Source organism: Mercenaria mercenaria, chromosome 2, assembly GCF_021730395.1.
Source record: "Mercenaria mercenaria strain notata chromosome 2, MADL_Memer_1, whole genome shotgun sequence".
Lineage (NCBI taxonomy): Eukaryota > Metazoa > Mollusca > Bivalvia > Venerida > Veneridae > Mercenaria > Mercenaria mercenaria.
Window position 1 is genome coordinate 49,008,603 of NC_069362.1, and position 20,023 is coordinate 49,028,625.

General features: G+C 34.7%; 1 protein-coding gene across 1 annotated transcript in view; it reads left to right on the forward strand.

Moving 5' to 3' along the window:
* LOC123562182 (protocadherin Fat 4-like) overlaps nt 1-20,023 on the forward strand; it is a 42,619-nt gene that overhangs the window by 15,976 nt on the left and 6,620 nt on the right. Inside the window, exons 14-19 of the mRNA XM_053525751.1 lie at nt 251-389; nt 1,149-1,361; nt 8,750-9,054; nt 9,562-10,074; nt 12,037-12,222; nt 16,456-16,672. Coding sequence (XP_053381726.1) covers nt 251-389; nt 1,149-1,361; nt 8,750-9,054; nt 9,562-10,074; nt 12,037-12,222; nt 16,456-16,672 — 1,573 coding nt within the window. The remainder of the gene's footprint in view (nt 1-250; nt 390-1,148; nt 1,362-8,749; nt 9,055-9,561; nt 10,075-12,036; nt 12,223-16,455; nt 16,673-20,023) is intronic.

Sequence of the window (20,023 nt, forward strand, 5' to 3'; positions counted from 1 at the left end):
TATTTGCAATATTGTATGAAAGCAACACAGGATGTTCAACATCACAACATATATAAAACGTCGGTTCTTATATCGTTCATGTATGATTCGCCACATTCTGGGTTCCATTTTCAAATAGGGTGTTTCATCCTAGTCACAAGAAAAGGACAATGTAACATGCTTTAAGAGCCCAATGAATGAATATTCTATGTTACCAAAGTTAGAAACTTAGTCATGCGCATATAACATTGCATGATTGATTTATCTTCAGAATTACTTTGACATTTACCCTAATAATGGAACCGTATATGTCAAAAACAAACCGGACAGAGAGACGGCTGAAAAGATCATTTTGACAATAATGGTAGAAGATACAAGAGCTTTTCATCCAAAACCTCAAAATGCATCAGGTAGGATACCTTGCTCATTGCTGCAGTTGTGTTCCCTGGAAATAGTCTGAAACGAAGTATAACTCCAAAAATTAAAGAGCACAAATAGATTTTTTAGACATATAGAGCACAGTCGGAACAAAGGTTAAGTAGGGCAGCTCAAATAGATGTAAACATCAAAACATATGATAATCAATATTAGTTGACGGAAAAAAGCTGGCAAGCGGATTTAGCTACGGTTTTTTCTATGGCACAAAAAATAAAGCTGGAATTAGTGAAATGAAACATTAGCATTATTTTGTAAAGGCTTGTGCCTATATGTATAACGTTTGTAATATGATTTCATTTCGATGGACGCTTCAGTCTTTCCCTCACATTGCGGACAATGCTGTACAACTTTTAAGCAGATAAATGTTCGATATAGATTATACATAACATAATTGAACTCCTAGTGATGACTTTCAACTTCATTTGACAATCACAATACATGTACAAAGTATGAGTAAAATATAACGACTTTTTCAAAATGCTTTCAAATTGTATGTTTAATCATTTATCTATAAATTACATGTCAGTCCTGGTGAAAACATTTAATAACATTCTTTATCCCATTCCTTATTAATTATCTTTCTCTTGTCTTTTTAATACTATAAGTCCATGATTACTATAGCATCAAACCAGCTTGTTTGAGAATAATTATTGGTTAAAACTGTCGACTGTATTAAATGCAATGCAAATTCTTCATAATGTTTGTACTTCCCAGCTTTTCTTTTCTTTCAGCCAAACTTACTATCACACTAGAAGATGTAAATGATAACAACCCAGAATTCAAGAATAAATCGTATTCATTTAGTGTAGTAGAAAATTCCCGAAATGGAACTATTCTAGGAACATTAAAAGCAACAGACAAAGATGTCAATAGAACAATAACGTACAAGATGACGAAAAATGGAGGCAGTACAAATGGATCTTTTAAGATAGATCCAAATACAGGTATGTATTTACTCAAATTTGAACTTTCTTGTAAAATCATGGAATTCATCAGTCTCAAACAAACAAAAATGTAGCCACGCATAAGTCAGTACTGTTGGATTGTCTTGAGCGTAGGTTGTTCATTGCCTTGAGTTTACCCTGTCAAAAAAGTCACCTAGTGATGGAGTTAATTGCACCCAAGAGGTAATTAACCGCAACAATTAGTGGATAGTTGGAAAGAACATTTTTACCAAAAATCGAGTAAGCGCATGCTAACTTTTATCGTGCGCAGAATATTTTCACACTGTTGAATGCAGCCTGGTTAAATTCTTTATTTTAAAGCCTTAGGTATACTTTTTTGAACGTATGAATCGAAAAAACTGATGGGAAAGTTAAAATATTATAAATAAACCATGTCTGGCAAAACTAATTTATCGAAGATTAGAGAAAACATACACACAAAGCTACAACATACAGATCATGCTTCAATCTGTTACCGGGAAAATGAATTAAAATATCCGTTATAGCCATTCTTTTAAGTCACGTGATTTCATAGAATACCAAACGTTTCATTTACAGTAAAATGTGTTGTTTCTCAAACAACACAGTACATTTATTTAATAGTAAAATAAATGCCAGTTACACTTAAGTTAAAGTAACAAACTTAAGTTGTTTGAAACATTGAACGAAATTTATGTACAAACAGTCTAATTTCAATAATGCGGAAAATTGCATTATTATTTTTTGAGGCCCCACAGAAGGGCAACCCTGTTTATTTTCAAAAGAAGGAAAATATACATTTATGTCAACTATTCAATATACATTATATATAAAGTATAGTGCGTAAAGTATAACTCGCAATTTAACTGTGAGAAATTATCAGTAATTACTCAAGATCGTACCATATTAAGTTTCGTTCTGTGTTTCATCAGGAATAATGTCTTGTTTATCCTACAGAAATTATTCAAACATCTATTTATTTTTCAAAACACAAAATTCAGTAAAGTTTCCTTTTAAAAAAGGAAAGGCTTGGCTGGTTTTGGCATAGTCTACATAACTGGACAAGTGGGGGTAGGGGTCATTACATAAGATTCTATGCAAAACATGATTGCGATTTTCTACTGCTGTTCCTATGGGAACGCCAGTCTTAACTTTAGAGGCAAGGGTATTGAACAATTCTTGGCGTTTTGGGTTTTGAACTACTCCAACTGTCCAACCTCCATATAAAATTTTAAGACTCTGCCTAAAGCGTTCTAGTTATTGGGCGGAAACCAATTTCCTTTACTAGGCCCCTGTGACTTCGACCCAATGACCGCAAAAACAACGAAAAACAACCCAGATTTGCCGTGGCATTCACCAGTAATTATAATACGAACACAGAAGTATAAACACTGATATACAAAATACGGTGGTATTGTGAAAAAAAAGATGGTTTAGTATACCTTGCAGACCTACTTCCTTAACTTGTTTTAAAAACACCCCCACAACAATAATCGAACCAACCATATAGTTCTGAGAAAAGGACTATTATGGTTGGCGGCAAAATGTCTTTTGAGACATCTTTTGGCAGGTTACATCCTTTCAGGGGGTGGAGGTGAATACTAATAATAATATAAACGTCAAAATTGAGAAGTTGAAAAAAAAATAAAATAAAATAAAAAAAAAATTGAGAAGTTGTCAGTTTATCGTACAGACTTATGCTTTATTGTATATTCAAAACAAAACAAAAAAAATGAGAAGTTGTCAGTTTATCGTACTGACTTATGCTTTATAGTTATATTCTAGGAACATTAAAAGCAACAGACAAAGATGTCAATAGAACAATAACGTACAAGATGACGAAAAATGGAGGCAGTACAAATGGATCACACGCTTGTACACTCCAATTTTAATAAAAGACAAACAAAAGAGCAACTGCAATCGGAAAACTTCCAATATTTCCGCATTGCGCAGCTTACGTCACAGGTCACTTGTTGCTGCAACCAATCACTGAATTCGTAACATATTGATCTCGGTTTGCGGCAGCATCCTGGCTTCTCGTATCATACTAACACACACTTGGGTACCAAAAAACCAAAAACAATACATAGGCTTGGAGCCGTAGCTCCAAGCCAAAAAGTAAGAAAGAATATGAGGGGAAGTAACTCTTACATCCTTATTTTTCTTGCATTACCGAGTTATACTTCTTACAATGTAATGTACTTAATCTCTTGAAATTAATATTTAAAAAAAAAAACATAAAAAAGGTCAAAGGTCAAGGTTAAAGGTCATGTATTTAACATAAAATATGTTTAATGCATTACAAGATATTTTAAAATGGAAGTAGAAATATATAGTGGGGCAGGGGTGCAGTATTGAGCAGACCAGGCTTTAAATAAAATTAGCAACTTAATTGTAATTGGTGTACAATGGTAAATATTAACTCCATTTTTGTCAAACTTAAATGCATTGTTGTCTTTTTTTGCATTGCACGACTCTATATGTAAGTTTAGAAACTTGACTTCTTAACAGCTGAGAACTTTGTTCCAAGTTATGTATTTTGCAACGATATATAGTATACTTGGCCAAAACAATTAAATTGATTGTTGTTTTATTGTAGTTTTCATTACCTAAAATTATATCTGTCAAGGACCAATTTACGTTTACTTGTGGACATTTTGAAACTGAAACCATTGTAAAACTGAGTCATTTATAACTGTAAAGGATCTGTAAGTATATAAATTTAGCTCATCACTCCATTTTCATTTGGAATTTGGAGAAGTATTGGATCTTATGACGTGGTAATAAATACCTCTGCATCCATTCTTTTGATCGTTAATTATTTTAACTGACAATGGTTGTAATGGAGTTTCCTTCTTTTTTGGCAGCATGTAAAAAAGGCATGACAGATAAAAAAAATTCCTCTGATAGACTATTTACAAGTATGGATAAGTTTGTGTATTCAGTCAAAGTTCAGCGTCAAAGAAGCAGTACAATAATGCATAATCATATCAGTTTTTGCCGAACCAAGATAATCAAAGCCTTGAAATGTCTCGTGGTTGCGGGTTTTGGTAGATTTATTTTCTGCTTAAATGCCAACCTATAGAAATACATGAATGAAAAACAAATACAAATTTGCCTCATATCTAAGATGAACTCTCCCTGAACCTCATTGATAGATCTTATATAATCTAAATGGCCAGTGTGAATGGATACAGGTTGAATCAGAACCGCTTGATCATTGATAATTCATCCGCATTGTTAATGAATGGGACTATTTTGTGTAGCTCATGAACATCTTTTGGATGTGATTTTGGAATAAAATTAGGATACTAGATGATTGTCAGAAAAACATTCTCGTTCAGAATGCTACCAAAATGTCAAGTATTGGTACACAATGAAATAATGTCACTTTGGTAGCGGGATAAACCCGCAACCAAAAATCTAAACTTTTTGATGTGGGCAATAATATAACTACAGTTACTTTTAACATAATGACCAAGAATTGTCAATGCTCAAAATTTTGTCTAAAAAGCATCATTTATTAATAACAAGGCTGCATTTTTTCAATTGTTGGAGGCATAATTTTGCCGATGTACCTGGGTCAGTATGCATCAGTGTGCATTGAATATATATATAGTTTGCCTTTCTATTTTGATGTGATAACAAAAATGTTTCTTAACTTATATTGACCAAAGAGTAAGCTTTTTGACAATATTTTCTGGTCCCAAACTGACGATCAACAGATAGATTTAAATATAGGTATTTATACAATAAACTTTTCTACCTTTAACCTAGTATTTTTGTCAATCTTCCTCCTTTACCACCTATATTAATCTGTATGGGTTTGTTAGCCTCCACACACAGCATATGAGATTTTTTTGCATTTTGCTCATGTTCCTTTCTCTGTCAGTTTAGAGTGCGTCTTAATATTGCTTATTAGTGCCCTTGATTTCTCACAAACATATATATATATATATATATGTTTGTATGTAAATTTGTCTTCGCCTTTTCTGCTCCATTCTTTGTTTCGTGGTTTTAGCTTTACAGATAATAATGAAATAAAAGTAATATCACTTACATACAAAATGATTGAGTTAAATATCATAATGAAAATTAAATGGCTACCAAAACCGCACTTTATTGTTTCGGTATATTCAATAAAGCAATTCATTATCCGTGTGAAAATGTCAACAGCTGTGCATGCATCTAATATTTTAATATACCTTGACTTTGACTTGACTTGAATATACCTTAATGTAAAAAGTAAACGTAATTTCAAAGAGTTTCGAAATTAGTCTTCATTTTTTAAAATTAATCGGACACGTTTGAAAAAAAAACAATTTAAATGAAAATTATATTTGTATTGTGTTATCTTAGTCAAAATTTGTTTCACTGTTACATACTTTCCATTGGAAGAAACTTTCTGACGTATAATTAGGACAGTAACATATAATGTAATCAATAAAACTAAATTTAATTTGATTACTTACACATTGCATTCAGTTCTAATTATCATAAAATTACTTTTTATTAAAAAATTAAGATGTAGTAATGTATTTCATGTTTTAATTTTTATATTTTGTAGTTTTCAAAAGTGAAACTGTATCTGCCTCACCTGTATGATATTATTTTGCCTGTGTTTATTTTCCGATTTTATTTTCAGAGCAGTTTTTGGCTGTACAGTAGTTAATCCATTTGCTATATGTTCTATATAAACTTAACAATCTTCCGAGCTTTAACAAATCAAGGCCCATTTGAAAAATATTAACCTTATGTTCTTAAATGACCTAATAACCACCAAAACACCAAGAAAAGTAGGGGACAGGTCATGTACCTTCTAGGATAGATTTTTTGTCTGACAAGTCAACACTCTGGAATATCTTCCAAACTGACAGCTAAAATGTGGGTATGAGCACACGAGTAATAAGGTTTGTTTATAGGTACACAATGAAATAACAAGAGCTGTCACTAATGGTGACAAATGCCCCCGCAGCACCTTGACCTTTGACCTGGTGTCCTAAAAGTCAGTAGGGGTCGTGTACTCAATAAGTACTATCAGCAATTGAGGTTTGAAGGTCCTAGGTGCTGTGGTTCGCGAGTAAATGGCCTTCATGCAAAAAGTTAACGTTGTGACGAACGAACGAACGAACTAACTAATTAACGAACGAACGAACGGACGGACAGTTGAAAACTAATATTCCTCCCTTCGGGGGAATAAAAACAGGAACTGGCTTACATAAAATATGAAAATGCCAGATTAACTGGGAATGTTTTCTTTCCGCTATTATCCGACTAGCCCGGAAATGCTGCTTGATTAACTATTTAATACTATAATACTATTGTATCTTTTTCGTCTGCTTCAAAAGGGTATGTTTTTCAATTAAATTAAACGACAGTCTAAAGTGTCTTTTGGTAGTACTAACAAGGCGCCAAATTCTTTAAATGGAACATTATTAGTAAAAATGATAGAAGCAAATACAGAACAAAAAATATAAGTATTATACAACTCATGTGTTGTACCTATTTGGATTATAGTGCTTCCGTATGGCGTTTCAAACATTTTCAAGCAGCTGATAGTGTTCAAAACCGCGCAATTCGTTATTTACATAGGCGTTCATCGATTTACACCGAAACTTGCACTTTTAGACGAAACAGGATGGATACCCAGTACCTATAGAAGATGGATTTGTATAATCCGATATTGAAACAGACTTGTAAAATTAAACGATAATAGAATCACTAAACGAGTATTCAATAAGGATTATCAGAATTCAAATATAGTAAATAACTGGTGCAACGAAGTGAAAACCTTTGTGACAAAATTAGAACTTATCACTCATTTTAATAACAAAGTAAAGGTAGCTATGGATTATGTTAAATCGAAAATTGGAGAATATTATGCACACATATTGAAAAGTGATTATGAAAAGGTGCCTAAGTTCAGGACATACAAAACATTTAAGACTCAATTTTCGTGCGAAAATTACTTGTCTTTAAATCTTAAGAGAAACGAACGTTCCATCTATGCACAGTTTAGATGCGGTATTCTGCCCTTAAGAATAGAAACTGGAAGGTTTGTCGGGGAATCTCCAGACCAAAGACTTTGTACAATATGTCAAACGGGATTAATTGAAGACGAAACTCATTTTTTAATTGTTTGTCCTGTGTATAACAATACAAGATCAGTGATATTTAATGACATTATTTCGAATGATGTATATATCAACATGACAGACAGTGAAAAACTAGTTTTCCTTATGAAAAATTAGCAGAATAAAGTTATAAAGTTTCTAGTTAGATCATATATGTTAGGAAGAAGCTTACTTTATGATAAGTAAATATAAGATACATGTACTTTGCAATTATTAAAACACAGTATTATGTAATATGTTTTTATCCATTTTTATCAGTGTTCAATTTATATATAGAGATGTACACTCGATCTCATTCATGTTTCACTCTTGGTATTGTTCACAACTTATGTTAAATGTAGTAATAAAGTGACTTATAGGTCCGATGGGCCGGGTGTCTTTTGATGTATTTGTATTATGTATTCGGAATTTATGTATACACAAGTCACTATAATAAACAATTTACTTACTTACTTACTTATAAGGGCAAAGATGGATGAAAAAGAAGTTTATTTTTAAACGTTGTAACTACATAAATGCTAAATACATAGTATTTCCTTCCAGTCAGTGGCAGAGCCGAAAAACATTTTCAGTCAGTATCGTACGTCTGCAGAAGACAGAGGAAATATTTTCGTGTTGTCCGTCCGTCTGGCCAGTTGTTTACTTCAAGAATAATGTATGAAATTGTGCATTGAATATTCTAGAACAGATAGCCATCTCACACTATTATAGTAATCAATTATACAGAACTCAGGATAAACTGCCACGAAATCAAAAATCAATCCAATTTTACAGTTTTCGTCAAATGTGAGAGTCTCAATGCAAAGTCAAAGAGGTTGGACTTAATATGATGCTCATACATGTAACACTGAGCTGATAATTCAATGTTTAATTTTTCCAGTCACAATCTAATTCACATTTCAGCCCGATACATTTATTATCTAGTCTCTATTTCCAGAAACCAACACATTGAAGGGTTTTGTCATGTAATTTGTCCCTGTACTTGTTTCTATATTTCGTGCCACTTGTGCCGTAAAAATAATAAAACATAGTTACGTAACATCGAATTCATTTGTTACGTCTTTCCAGGAACATGAGGAAGTTGTGTTTTCAAAACCATATCCGAGTGGTGTACCAGTTCTTCGTTATTTTTATTAAAAAAGATGTAATTTTCTCCGGAAGGAGTATTTGAAATAAGTTATCAAACTAAAAGGTGTGATAAAATTGTGCATGAACACAGGTCATCATTTCCATCTTATGCGTTTTTCAAGATTTTATGATAATTGTGTTTTGCAGGTGTTCTTTCAAAAACGGGATATTTGGATAGAGAAACAAATAGTATGGCATATCTACAAGTCACTGCAACAGACAATGGAATTCCCCCGCGCAACAGAAGTATTGGCGTTAACGTCACTGTGGACGATTTTAATGACAATTCACCAGTGTTTGTAAATTTTGCACGCAACGTTACTATAAAAGAAGATTCAACGAATGGGACTGACGTTATCACAGTAAATGCAACTGATAAAGATGAGGGTCCGAACAAAGATATTACATACACAATGGATGCAGATTCTCATTTTGAAATTGATAAATCATCAGTAAGTAACTAATTTTAGATAAGTTATAACACTAAAGCTACCTAAGTTGTGATGACGGTTACAATTAAGTATTTTCCTTAAGCAACATAATCTTATTTTATTTCTTCATAAGCATACGAATTAATCAAGACTAAAGAACTTATCAAAAAGTATAAACATTCGTTTTGCGAATGAACGTAGCAATTAAAGGTCTATAATGCTTTTAAATTTGAATCTTAAAAACAGATGAAACGGCTAAGCATTACTTTTAATATTGCATATGAACTGTTAAAGTTTGAGCCACAAATGGGCTTTATAAAAACAATAGATTCAATAAAACATTCTAGTCTATTCAGCAATATTCAAACCTTAGACAAATGTTAATGAAAGTAATAATCAGACATAGGATTTAACAACACATTTATGTATTTTATAATCATAACGTAAAGGATGGCAGCCACATTTTAAACAAAGGCATTATGAGCCTTTAATAGACGTGATAAAACTATGTACTAACCAATCTTGCAGGGGATTATAACTGTAGTTCAAAGCCTTGATCGAGAGACGAAAGATACATATAAACTGCATATTATAGCCAAAGATAATCCAGTTGATCAGAAGGAACAGAAAAGCACAGACACAACCGTAACTGTTAACATTGATGACGTAAATGATAACTGTCCAAACTTTAAACGAGCCAATTACAGTAAAAGGATTCAAGAGGATATAGACGTTGACACTCTTGTAATCATTATTACAGCGACTGATAAAGACAAAGGAAATAACTCTGTTATCACGTATGAGATAGACGATTCATTAAACAGCCCTCTGTTTTCAATCATTGAAATTACTGGTGGTATCTATGTAAAATCCTCTCTTGCGAATAAAGTAGGGAATTACAATCTGACGATAATAGCTTACGATCAAGGTATTCCACGGCTGAATGGAACAGCAAACGTTGTGATAGAAGTGACAGACGTAAACAGTCATAATCCAGTTATAACAAAGATCCCGAATGGAAACGAAATAAGTGTTTACGAGGTAACTGTCTTCACCTTATGTTCGCTTGATATTTCTTCAAACATAGTAATGTTTAAAATATTTTTGTTTCATTGCTTCTTAATAATTCTAAGGTAATTGTCAATTGTGCATGATCAAGTTTGAAATGATAATTCTTCGTGCCGTATAGGTGTGATTCTGTGGCTAAAATGTATTTATAGATTGTTTGTCAATCAGTTTTGTTTAGGTAATGGATTTGTTTTAAACTTTTACGATCATTTGTATTGATCACATAATACTGTGCTTACGTTATTTGCAATGTATCATGTGTTGAAATTTATGTAATATCAGATTATATGGTAAACATACTGCTCGTGGCCGTGTATCTTTTTTACGAGTGTTTACAGATAACTTTGGTGTTTTGAGTTTGTCCACAGCGTCATATTTCATATAATTTTTATATTGTTATTCTTGAATCCTAGATGCAATATCTTAGCAATATGAAACGATATTTTTGAGGACGTTTTCTGTATTTTATTTCATTACAGACTATCTATTCTGCAGAACAAGAGCTGTCACTAATGGTGACAAATGCCTCCGCAGCACCTTGACCTTTGACCTGGTGACCTTGACCTTTGACCTGGTGACCTCAAAGTCAGTAGGGGTAGTGTACTTAATAAGTACTATAACCATGTGAAGTTTGAAGGTCCTGGGTGAAGTGGTTCGCGAGTAAAGTGCCTTCATGCAAAATGTTAACGTTGGCCCCTGTGACCGTGACCTTTGACCTAGTGACCTAAAAGTCAGTAGGAGTAGTGTACTCAGCAAGTACTATCAGCATGTGAAGTTTGAAGGTCCTGGGGGAAGTGGTTCGCGAGTAAAGTGTCTTCATGCAAAAAGTTAACGTTGGCCCCTGTGACCTTGACCTTTGATGTGGTAATCCCAATGTCAGTAGGGGTGGTGTACTTAATAAGTACTATCAGCATGTGAAGTTTGAAGGTCCTAGGTGCAGTGGTTCGCGAGTAAAGTGCCTTCATGCAAAAAAATAACGTTGGCCCCTGTGACGTTGACCTTTGACCTGGTGACCCCAAAGTCAGTAAGGGTGGTGTACTCAATAAGTACTATCAGCATGTGAAGTTTGAAGATCCTGGGTGCAGTGGTTCTCGAGTAAAGTGCCTTCATGCAAAAAGTTAACGTTGTGACGAACTAACGAACAAACGAACTAACGAACGAAAGAACTAACGAACGGACAGACAGTTGAAAACTACATGCAATATGCTTCCCTTCTGGGGCATAAAAAAGACCTACCTATAAATATTAATTAATACTTTAAACTGCTGTCATACAATTTTATTTCAGAAAGTAAAACCTGAGGACATTTTCTGTATTTTATTTCATTACAGACTATCTATTCTACATAACAAGAGCTGTCACTAATGGTGACAGATGCCCCCGCAGCACCTTGGCCTTTGACCTGGTGACCTTGACCTTTAACCTGGTGACCCCAAAGTCACTAGGGGTGGTGTACTTAATACGTACTATCACCATGCGAAGTTTGAAGGTCCTGGGTGAAGTGGTTCGCGAGTAAAGTGCCTTCATGCAAAATGTTAACGTTGGCCCCTGTGACCGTGACCTTTGACCTGGTGACCTAAAAGTCGGTAGGAGTAGTGTACTTAGTAAGTACTATCAGCATGTGAAGTTTGAAGGTCCTGGGTGTAGTGATACGCGAGTAAAGTGCCTTCATGCAAAAAGTTAACTTTGGCCCCTGTGACCTACCTATAAATATTAATTAATACTTTAAACTGCTGTCATACAATTTTATTTCAGAAAGTAAAAGCTGCATTTCTAAGCGGGATCTTATCCATGTAATCGATTGCGATATAACTTCGAATCTCAAACAGGTAGTGAAGAATGTCATAAATGAAACTTATGTGCGAATGTCTATGTTAATTTGTTTTTGGTTAATACATAGGGTGCTTTCATCGTGACTGTTCTTACATTTTACAGTGCGCAGATATTGGGACCGAAATACACACTTTCAGTTATACAGACAAAGACTTTTCCAAAGACAACAATCAGGCGAACTTTAGTATTATATCAGAGGGAAACAAAACCATTGCATTCAGTATAACCCAGACCGGAGTTTTGAAAGTAAAAAGTAAATTAGATGTTAATAATCAGTCAAAGTATACGGTAAGTTTGAAAGAAAGATTCTCCTTTTTAGCTCACCTGTCACAAAGTGACAAGGTGAGCTTTTGTGATCACGCAGCGTCCGTCGTCCGTCCGTCCGTTCGTCCGTCCATAAACTTTTGCTTGTGACCACTCTAGAGGTCACATTTTTCAAAGGGTCTTAATGAAAATTGGTCAGAATGTTCAACTTGATGATATCTAGGTCAAGTTCGAAACTGGGTCACGTGCGGTCAAAAACTAGGTCAGTAGGTCTAAAAATAGAAAGACCTTGTGACCTCTCTAGAGGCCATATTTTTCACAAGATCTAAATGAAAATTGGTCAGAATGTTCACCTTGATGATATCTAGGTCAAGTTTGAAACTGGGTTATTACCTTCAAAAACTAGGTCAGTAGGTCAAATAATAGAAAAACCTTGTGACCTCTCTAGAGGCCGTATTTTTCATGGGATCTGTATGTAAGTTGATCTGAATGTTATCTTGATGATATCTAGGTCAAGTTTGAAACTGGGTCATACGCAATCAAAAACTAGGTCAGTAGGTCTAAAAATAGAAAAACCTTGTGACCTACCAGAGGCCATATTTGTAAATGGATCTTCATGAAAATTGGTCAGAATGTTTACCTTGATGATATCTAGTTCAAGTTTTTAAGTGGATCACGTTCCTTCAATAACTAGGTCAGTAGGTCAAATAATAAAAAAACCTTGTGACCTCTCTAGAGGCCATATTTTTCATGGGATCTGTATGAAAGTTGGTCTGAATGTTTATCTTGATGATATCTAGGTCAAGTTCGAAACTGGATTAACTCCGATTAAAAACTAGGTCAATATGTCTATAAAAAGAAAAACTTTGTGACCTCTCTAGAGGCCATACTTTTGAATGGATCTTCATGAAAATTGGTCAGCATGTTTACCTTAATGATATTTAGGTCAAGTTTGAAACTGGGTTACGTGCAGTCAATCAATAACTAGGTCAGTAGGTCAAATAATATAAAAACCTTGTGACCTCTCTAGAGGCCGTATTTCTCATGGGATTTGTATGAAAGTTGGTTTGAATGTTCATCTTGGTGATATCTAGGTCATGTTCGAACTGGGTCAACTGTGGTCAAAAACTAGGTCAGTAGGTCTAAAAATAGAAAAACCTTGTGACTTCTCTAGAGGCCATACTTTCGAATGGATCTTCATGAAAATTGGTCAGAATGTTCACCTTGATGATATCTAGGTCAAGTTTCAAACTGGGTCACGTGCCGTCAATAACTAGGTCAGTAGGTCAAATAATAAAAAACTAGGTCAGTAGGTCTAAAAAAAGAAAAACCTTGTGACCTCTCTAGAGGCCATATTTGTAAATGGATCTTCATGAAAATTGGTCAGAATGTTTACCTTAATGATATCTAGATCAAATTTAAAAGTGGGTTACGTTCCATCAATAACTAGGTCAGTAGGTCAAATAATATAAAAACCTTGTGACCTCTCTAGAGGCCATATTTTTCATGGGATCTGTATGAAAGTTGGTCTGAATGTTCATCTTGATGATATCTAGGTCAAATTCGAAACTTGGTTAACTGCAATCAAAAACTAGGTCAATATGTCTAAAAATAGAAAAACCTTGTGACCTCTCTAGAGGCCATACTTTTGAATGGATCTTTATGAATATTGGTCAGCATGTTTACCTTGATGATATTTAGGTCAAGTTTGAAACTGGGTTACGTGCAGTTAATAACTAGGTCAGTAGGTCAAATAATATAAAAACCTTGTGACCACTCTAGAGGCCGTATTTCTCATGGGATCTGTATGAAAGTTGGTCTGAATGTTCATCTTGGTGATATCAAGGTCATGTTCGAACTGGGTCAACTGTGGTCAAAAACTAGGTCAGTAGGTCTAAAAATAGTAAAACCTTGTGACCTCTCTAGAGGCCATACTTTCGAATGGATCTTCATGAAAATTGGTCAGAATGTTCACCTTGATCATATCTAGGTCAAGTTTGAAACTAGGTCACATGCCGTCAATAACTAGGTCAGTAGGTCAAATAATAAAAAACCTTGTGACCTCTCTAGAGGCCATATTTTTCATGGGATCTGTATGAAAGTTGGTCAGAATGTTCATATTGATGATATCTAGGTCAAATGCGAAACTGGGTCAGCTGCGATCAAAAACTAGGTCAGTAGGTCTAAAAATAGAAAAACATTGTGACCTCTATAGAGGCCATACTTTTAAATGGATCTTCATGAAAATTGGTCAGAATGTTCACTTTGATGATATCTATGTCAAATTTGAAACTGGGTCACATGCCGTCAATAACTAGGTCAGTAGGTTAAATAATATAAAACCTTGTGACCTCTCTAGAGGCCATATTTTTCAATGGATCTTTATGAAAATTGGTCAGAATTTTTATCTTGATAATATCTAGGTCAGGTTCAAAACAGGGTCACATGAGCTCAAAAACTAGGACACTATGTCAAATAATAGAAAAAACTGGGTCATGTGGGGACAGGTGAGCGATTCAGGACCATCATATCCTCTTGTTTGTATGATGTTGTTTAACATTGTTTTCTTTATGAATATGAAGTTATACGTGTTTACAGTTAAACCGTATGTTTTTTTCTAAAATTCTGTAGAATTATTTAATGTCCTTGGTATGGAATCTTGTGGTTTTGCCTGTAATTTGTGACTTTTCTTCAACAAAATAGAAAAAGTGGAAACTTCACAGGTTGCTCAACACGAAAAAAAACGAAAACGTTGCAGGCTCGGTTTGATTGAGCCTGTTCATGGATGGTAGTGGAAATACATGCTCCTATCCACGCCCTCTAGCCCAGCGTGAGCAGAACTCAACATTTACACAAGCTAAAAGTACAATCAAAGGCCTGAATGACCTGAGTCGGCTAATGATTGATGTACTGACAGTATAGTCTACCAGTTTCAGTTTGCTTTTAGTTTTTTTCTTAAAATTTCATAACACAGCTCGATATTTACCCAAAATATTATATCCGGATACGATTACACTTTTCTCCAGTTTTAACAATATATTTTACAAATTGTGATGATACGAAGACATTTAGCAGCAATTGTCAGTATCTGACATTGAAGTTTACGGTTAAATTACCTCTTATTTAAATCTTTTCATAAAAAAGTTGTTTTGTTTCCTGAAAGCAGCCAAACATAGACGATCTACTTTCGATTTCAAAAACTACAAGAAAATACAATTCAATGTTTCGCCGATTTGTTTATTTCTCGAAAAGTAAGAATTAAAATCATTTTTAATATCAGTAGTAACTAAACAAACCAGTAAGAGCTTCTTCTTCCGATAATTTATCCGTTTACTGACTGCAAAATTCAACCCACGCAAAGTTTATAGAAATCATACGATGCGTGTTTACGTTCAATGTGGGAGAATTAAGGCTGATCGGCTATGTTACCTAACGCATCCATACGATTCAGATTTTATTTTTAAAAAAGCATTGTGTGCGTTTCTGTAATTTTATATACGTTTTTATACGCTTAGAAATTATTAGACATGCGTATTTGCATTATTTCTATACGTAATTTACGCTAATACGCATCTTATCTGGAGCCCTGTGGAACTATTTTTTGTCTTTCGCTGGATGTTACCCAAGCTTTGTAAGCCTGCGCAATTCTTAAAATGCACATTTATGCTTAATGAGTTACATTCGAGTATTGCACAATTACAAGTCATAAATATGACAGATTACATCGTATATTGGTCATAGCAAAGGGAATTGACACAACTTAACTTCATTCATGCAGTGAACTGTTTGAGTTTGAGAAATCTAATGGAACTACATCCCTTCACTGTGTTATTTGGTCCATTTAGACTTAGAGAATCGCTGGATAGCAAGGACTCGTCAAAACGATTTCATCGTTTAGCCGACTCAAAAAAGCAATTTAGAGACATCCGCAGATGTATTCCAACGGCGGATCACATGGAACCTTCAATGATACATGGGTGTGGCGTGTTATTCCATGAAAAGCGGCGTTTGGTCCCGATATAAAGTAATGGGCTTGCCCCAAACAAGAAAACAATGGGCAGAACTAAACAAACTGGAATTTAGTAAGGGGATCTGAGGTTATGGAACCTGCATATCACAACAAATTTATTTGATCTTGTGGTGAACACATTCTTGAAATCCACAACTATCATTCCCTTATTATCACGATATCGGTAGTATTAGAAATACACAGTTATTATCATTTTTTAAAAACTGGACCTTCCTGGCATTTTGCAGTTCAGCATACAAGCAACAGATAATGGAAGCCCGCAATTATCTTCGAGAGTAGTTCCGATCACTGTACGAATCTTAGACGTCAATGACCATTTACCATCTTTCGACAAGGCTAAAGTTACTTGGTCAAAACCTGAAAATACAACATTTATTGAGAAAATTGGCACTGTGACGGCATATGATAAAGACAGAGATTCTAGAATGTGTTATAAAATCATTAGTAAGTAGTTAGTCAGTAGTTTGTGGATTATGTGTTGTGCATAAATAAGGCGGTTCCTCACGGTTGCAATAAATATAGTTCTACAATGTACACTTTTATTAAACCATATTTTTTCAAAGCATCATTATGCCATTTAATACACCGTTTGTAATAGATTCCCAGCAACATTAAAGCTACCCGTATAACGGTTACGATGTATTATTCTAAATTTTCCAGATAAATGACACTATGCCGTTACTTCCTGTCAATTAAACGTGTAGATCTACCTCGAGATGTAATGCACCCAAGCTGAAATTATACGATTCCGTTTTTAGCTCACCTGTCACATAGTGACAAGGTGAGCTTTTGTGATCACGCAGCGTCCGTCGTCCGTCGTCCGTGCGTCCGTTCGTGCGTTCGTCCGTAAACTTTTGCTTGTGACCACTCTAGACGTCACATTTTTCGTGGGATCTTTATGAAAATTGGTCAGAATGTTCATCTTGATGATATCTAGGTAAAGTTTGAAACTGGGTCACGTGCCTTCAAAACTAGGTCAGTAGGTCTAAAAATAGAAAAACCTTGTGACCTCTCTAGAGGCCATATATTTCACAAGATCTTCATGAAAATTGGTCAGAATGTTCACCTTGATGATATCTAGGTCAAGTTCGAAACTGGGCTAGGTGCCTTCAAAAACTAGGTCAGTAGGTCTAAAATAGAAAAACATTGTGACCTCTCTAGAGGCCATATATTTCATAAGATCTTCATGAAAATTGGTCAGAACGTTTACCTTGATAATATCTAGGACAAGTTCGAAACTGGGTCACGTGCCATCAAAAACTAGGTCAGTAGGTCAAATAATATAAAAACTATGTGACCTCTCTAAAGGACATATTTTTCATGGAATCTGTATGAAAGTTGGTCTGAATGTTCATCTTGATGATATCTAGGTCAGGTTTGAAACTGGGTCACGTGCGGTCAAAAACTATGTCAGTAGGTCTAAAAATAGAAAAACCTTGTGACCTCTCTAGAGGCCATATATTTCATGAGATCTTCTTGAAAATTGGTCAGAATCTTCACCTTGATGATATCTAGGTCAAGTTCAAAAGTGGGTCACGTACCTCAAAAGCTAGGTCAGTAGGTCAGATAATAGAAAAACCTTGTGACCTCTCTAGAGGCCATATTTTTCAATGGATCTGTATGAAAGTTGGTCTGAATGTTCATCTTGATGATATCTAGGTCAACTTCGAAAGTAGGTCACGTGCCATCAAAAACTAGGTCAGTAGGTCTTGAAATAGAAAAACCTTGTGACCTCTCTAAAGGCCATATTTTTTATGGGATCTGTATGAAAGTTGGTCAGAATGTTCACCTTGATGATGTCTAGGTCAAGTTTGAAACAGGGTCATGTGCGGTCAAAAACTAGGTCAGTAGGTCTAAAAATAGAAAAACCTTGTGGCCTCTCTAGAGGCCATACTTGTGAATGGGTCTCAATAAAAATTGGTCAGAATATTCATCTTGATGATGTCTAGGTCAAGTTCGAAAGTGGATCACGCTTCTTCAAAAAGTAGGTCAGTAGGTCAAATAATGAAAAAACGTTGTGACCTCTCTAGAGGCCATACTTTTCATGGGATCTGTATGAAAGTTGGTCTGAATGTTTATCTTGATGATATATAGGTCAAGTTTGAAACTGGGTCAACTGCGATCAAAACCTTGTCAGTAGGTCTTGAAATAGAAAAACCTTGTGATCTCTCTAGAGCCCATACCCTTGAATGGATCTTCATGAAAATTGGTCAGAATGTTCATCTTGATGATATCTAGGTCAAGTTTGAAACTGGGTTATGTGCCTTAAAAAACTAGGTCAGTAGGTCAAATAATAAAAAAACCTTGTGACCTCTCTAGAGGCCATACTTTTCATGGGATCTGTATATAGAGTTGGTCTGAATATTCATCTTGATGATATCTAGGTCAAATTTGAAACTGGGTCAACTGCGGTCAAAAACTAGGTCAGTAGGTCTAAAATTAGAAAAACCTTGTTACCTCTCTAGAGGCCATATTTTTCAATGGATCTTCATGAAAATTGATCTGAATGATCACCTTGATGATATCTAGGGCAGTTTCAAAACTGGATCATGTGCAGTCAAAAACTAGGCCGGTAGTTATAAAAATAGAAAAACCTTTTGACCTCTCTAGAGGCCATATTTTTCATGAGATCTTCATGAAAATTAGTGAGAATGTTCACCTTGATGATATCTAGGTAAAATTCAAAACAGGGTCACGTACCTTTGAAAACTAGGTCAATAGGTCAAATAATAGAAAAACCTTGTGACCTCTTTAGAGACCATATTTCTCAATGGATCTACATGAAAATTGGTCAGAATTTTTATCTCGATAATATCTAGGTCAAGTTTAGAAATGGGTCACATGAGCTCAAAAACTAGGTCACTATGTCAAATAATAGAAAAAACGACGTCATACTCAAAACTGGGTCATGTGGGAAGAGGTGAGCGATTCAGGACCATCATGGTCCTCTTGTCTATTAATCTACATGAATATTGGTCATAATGATAACCTTGATGAAATCTATGCTGAGTTCGAAAATGGGTCATCTCGGGTCAAAAACTAGGTAACTATGTCAAATCAAAGGAAAACCTTGTGTACGCGATAGAGGCTGTATTTTTCAATTAATCTTCATGAATATTGGTCAGATGATTTCCTTGATGAAATCTAGGCCGAGTTCGAAAATGGGTCATCTGCAGTCAAAAACTAGGTCACTAGGTCAAATCAAAGGAAAACCTTGTGTACGCGATAGAGGCTGTATTTTTCAATTGATCTTCATGACATTTGGTCAGAATGATTGCATTGATGAAATATAGGTCAAATTTGAATATGGGTCATCTGGGGTCAAAAAGTAGGTCACTAGGTTAAATCTAAGAAAAACTTTGTGTATGCGATAGAGGCTATATTTTTTGATTGATCTTCCTGAAATTAAGTCAGAATGATTGCCTTGATAAAATCTAGGTCGAGTTTGAATATGGGTCATCTGAGGTCAAAAACTAGGTCACTAGGTCAAATTAAAGAAAAACCTTATGTATGCGATAGAGGCTGTATTTTTCAATTGATCTTCATGAAATTTGGTCAGAATGATTGCCTTGATGTAATCTAGGTCAATTTCAATTATGGGTCATCTGGGTCAAAAAGTAGGTCACTAGGTTAAATCAAAGAAAAACCTTGTGTATGCGATAGCGGCTGTATTTTTCAACTGATCTTCATGAAATTTTGTCAGAATGATAGCCTTGATGAAATCTAGGTCAAGTTCAAATATGGGTCATCTGGGTTTAAAAACTAGGTCACTTAGTCAAATCAAGGAAAAACCTT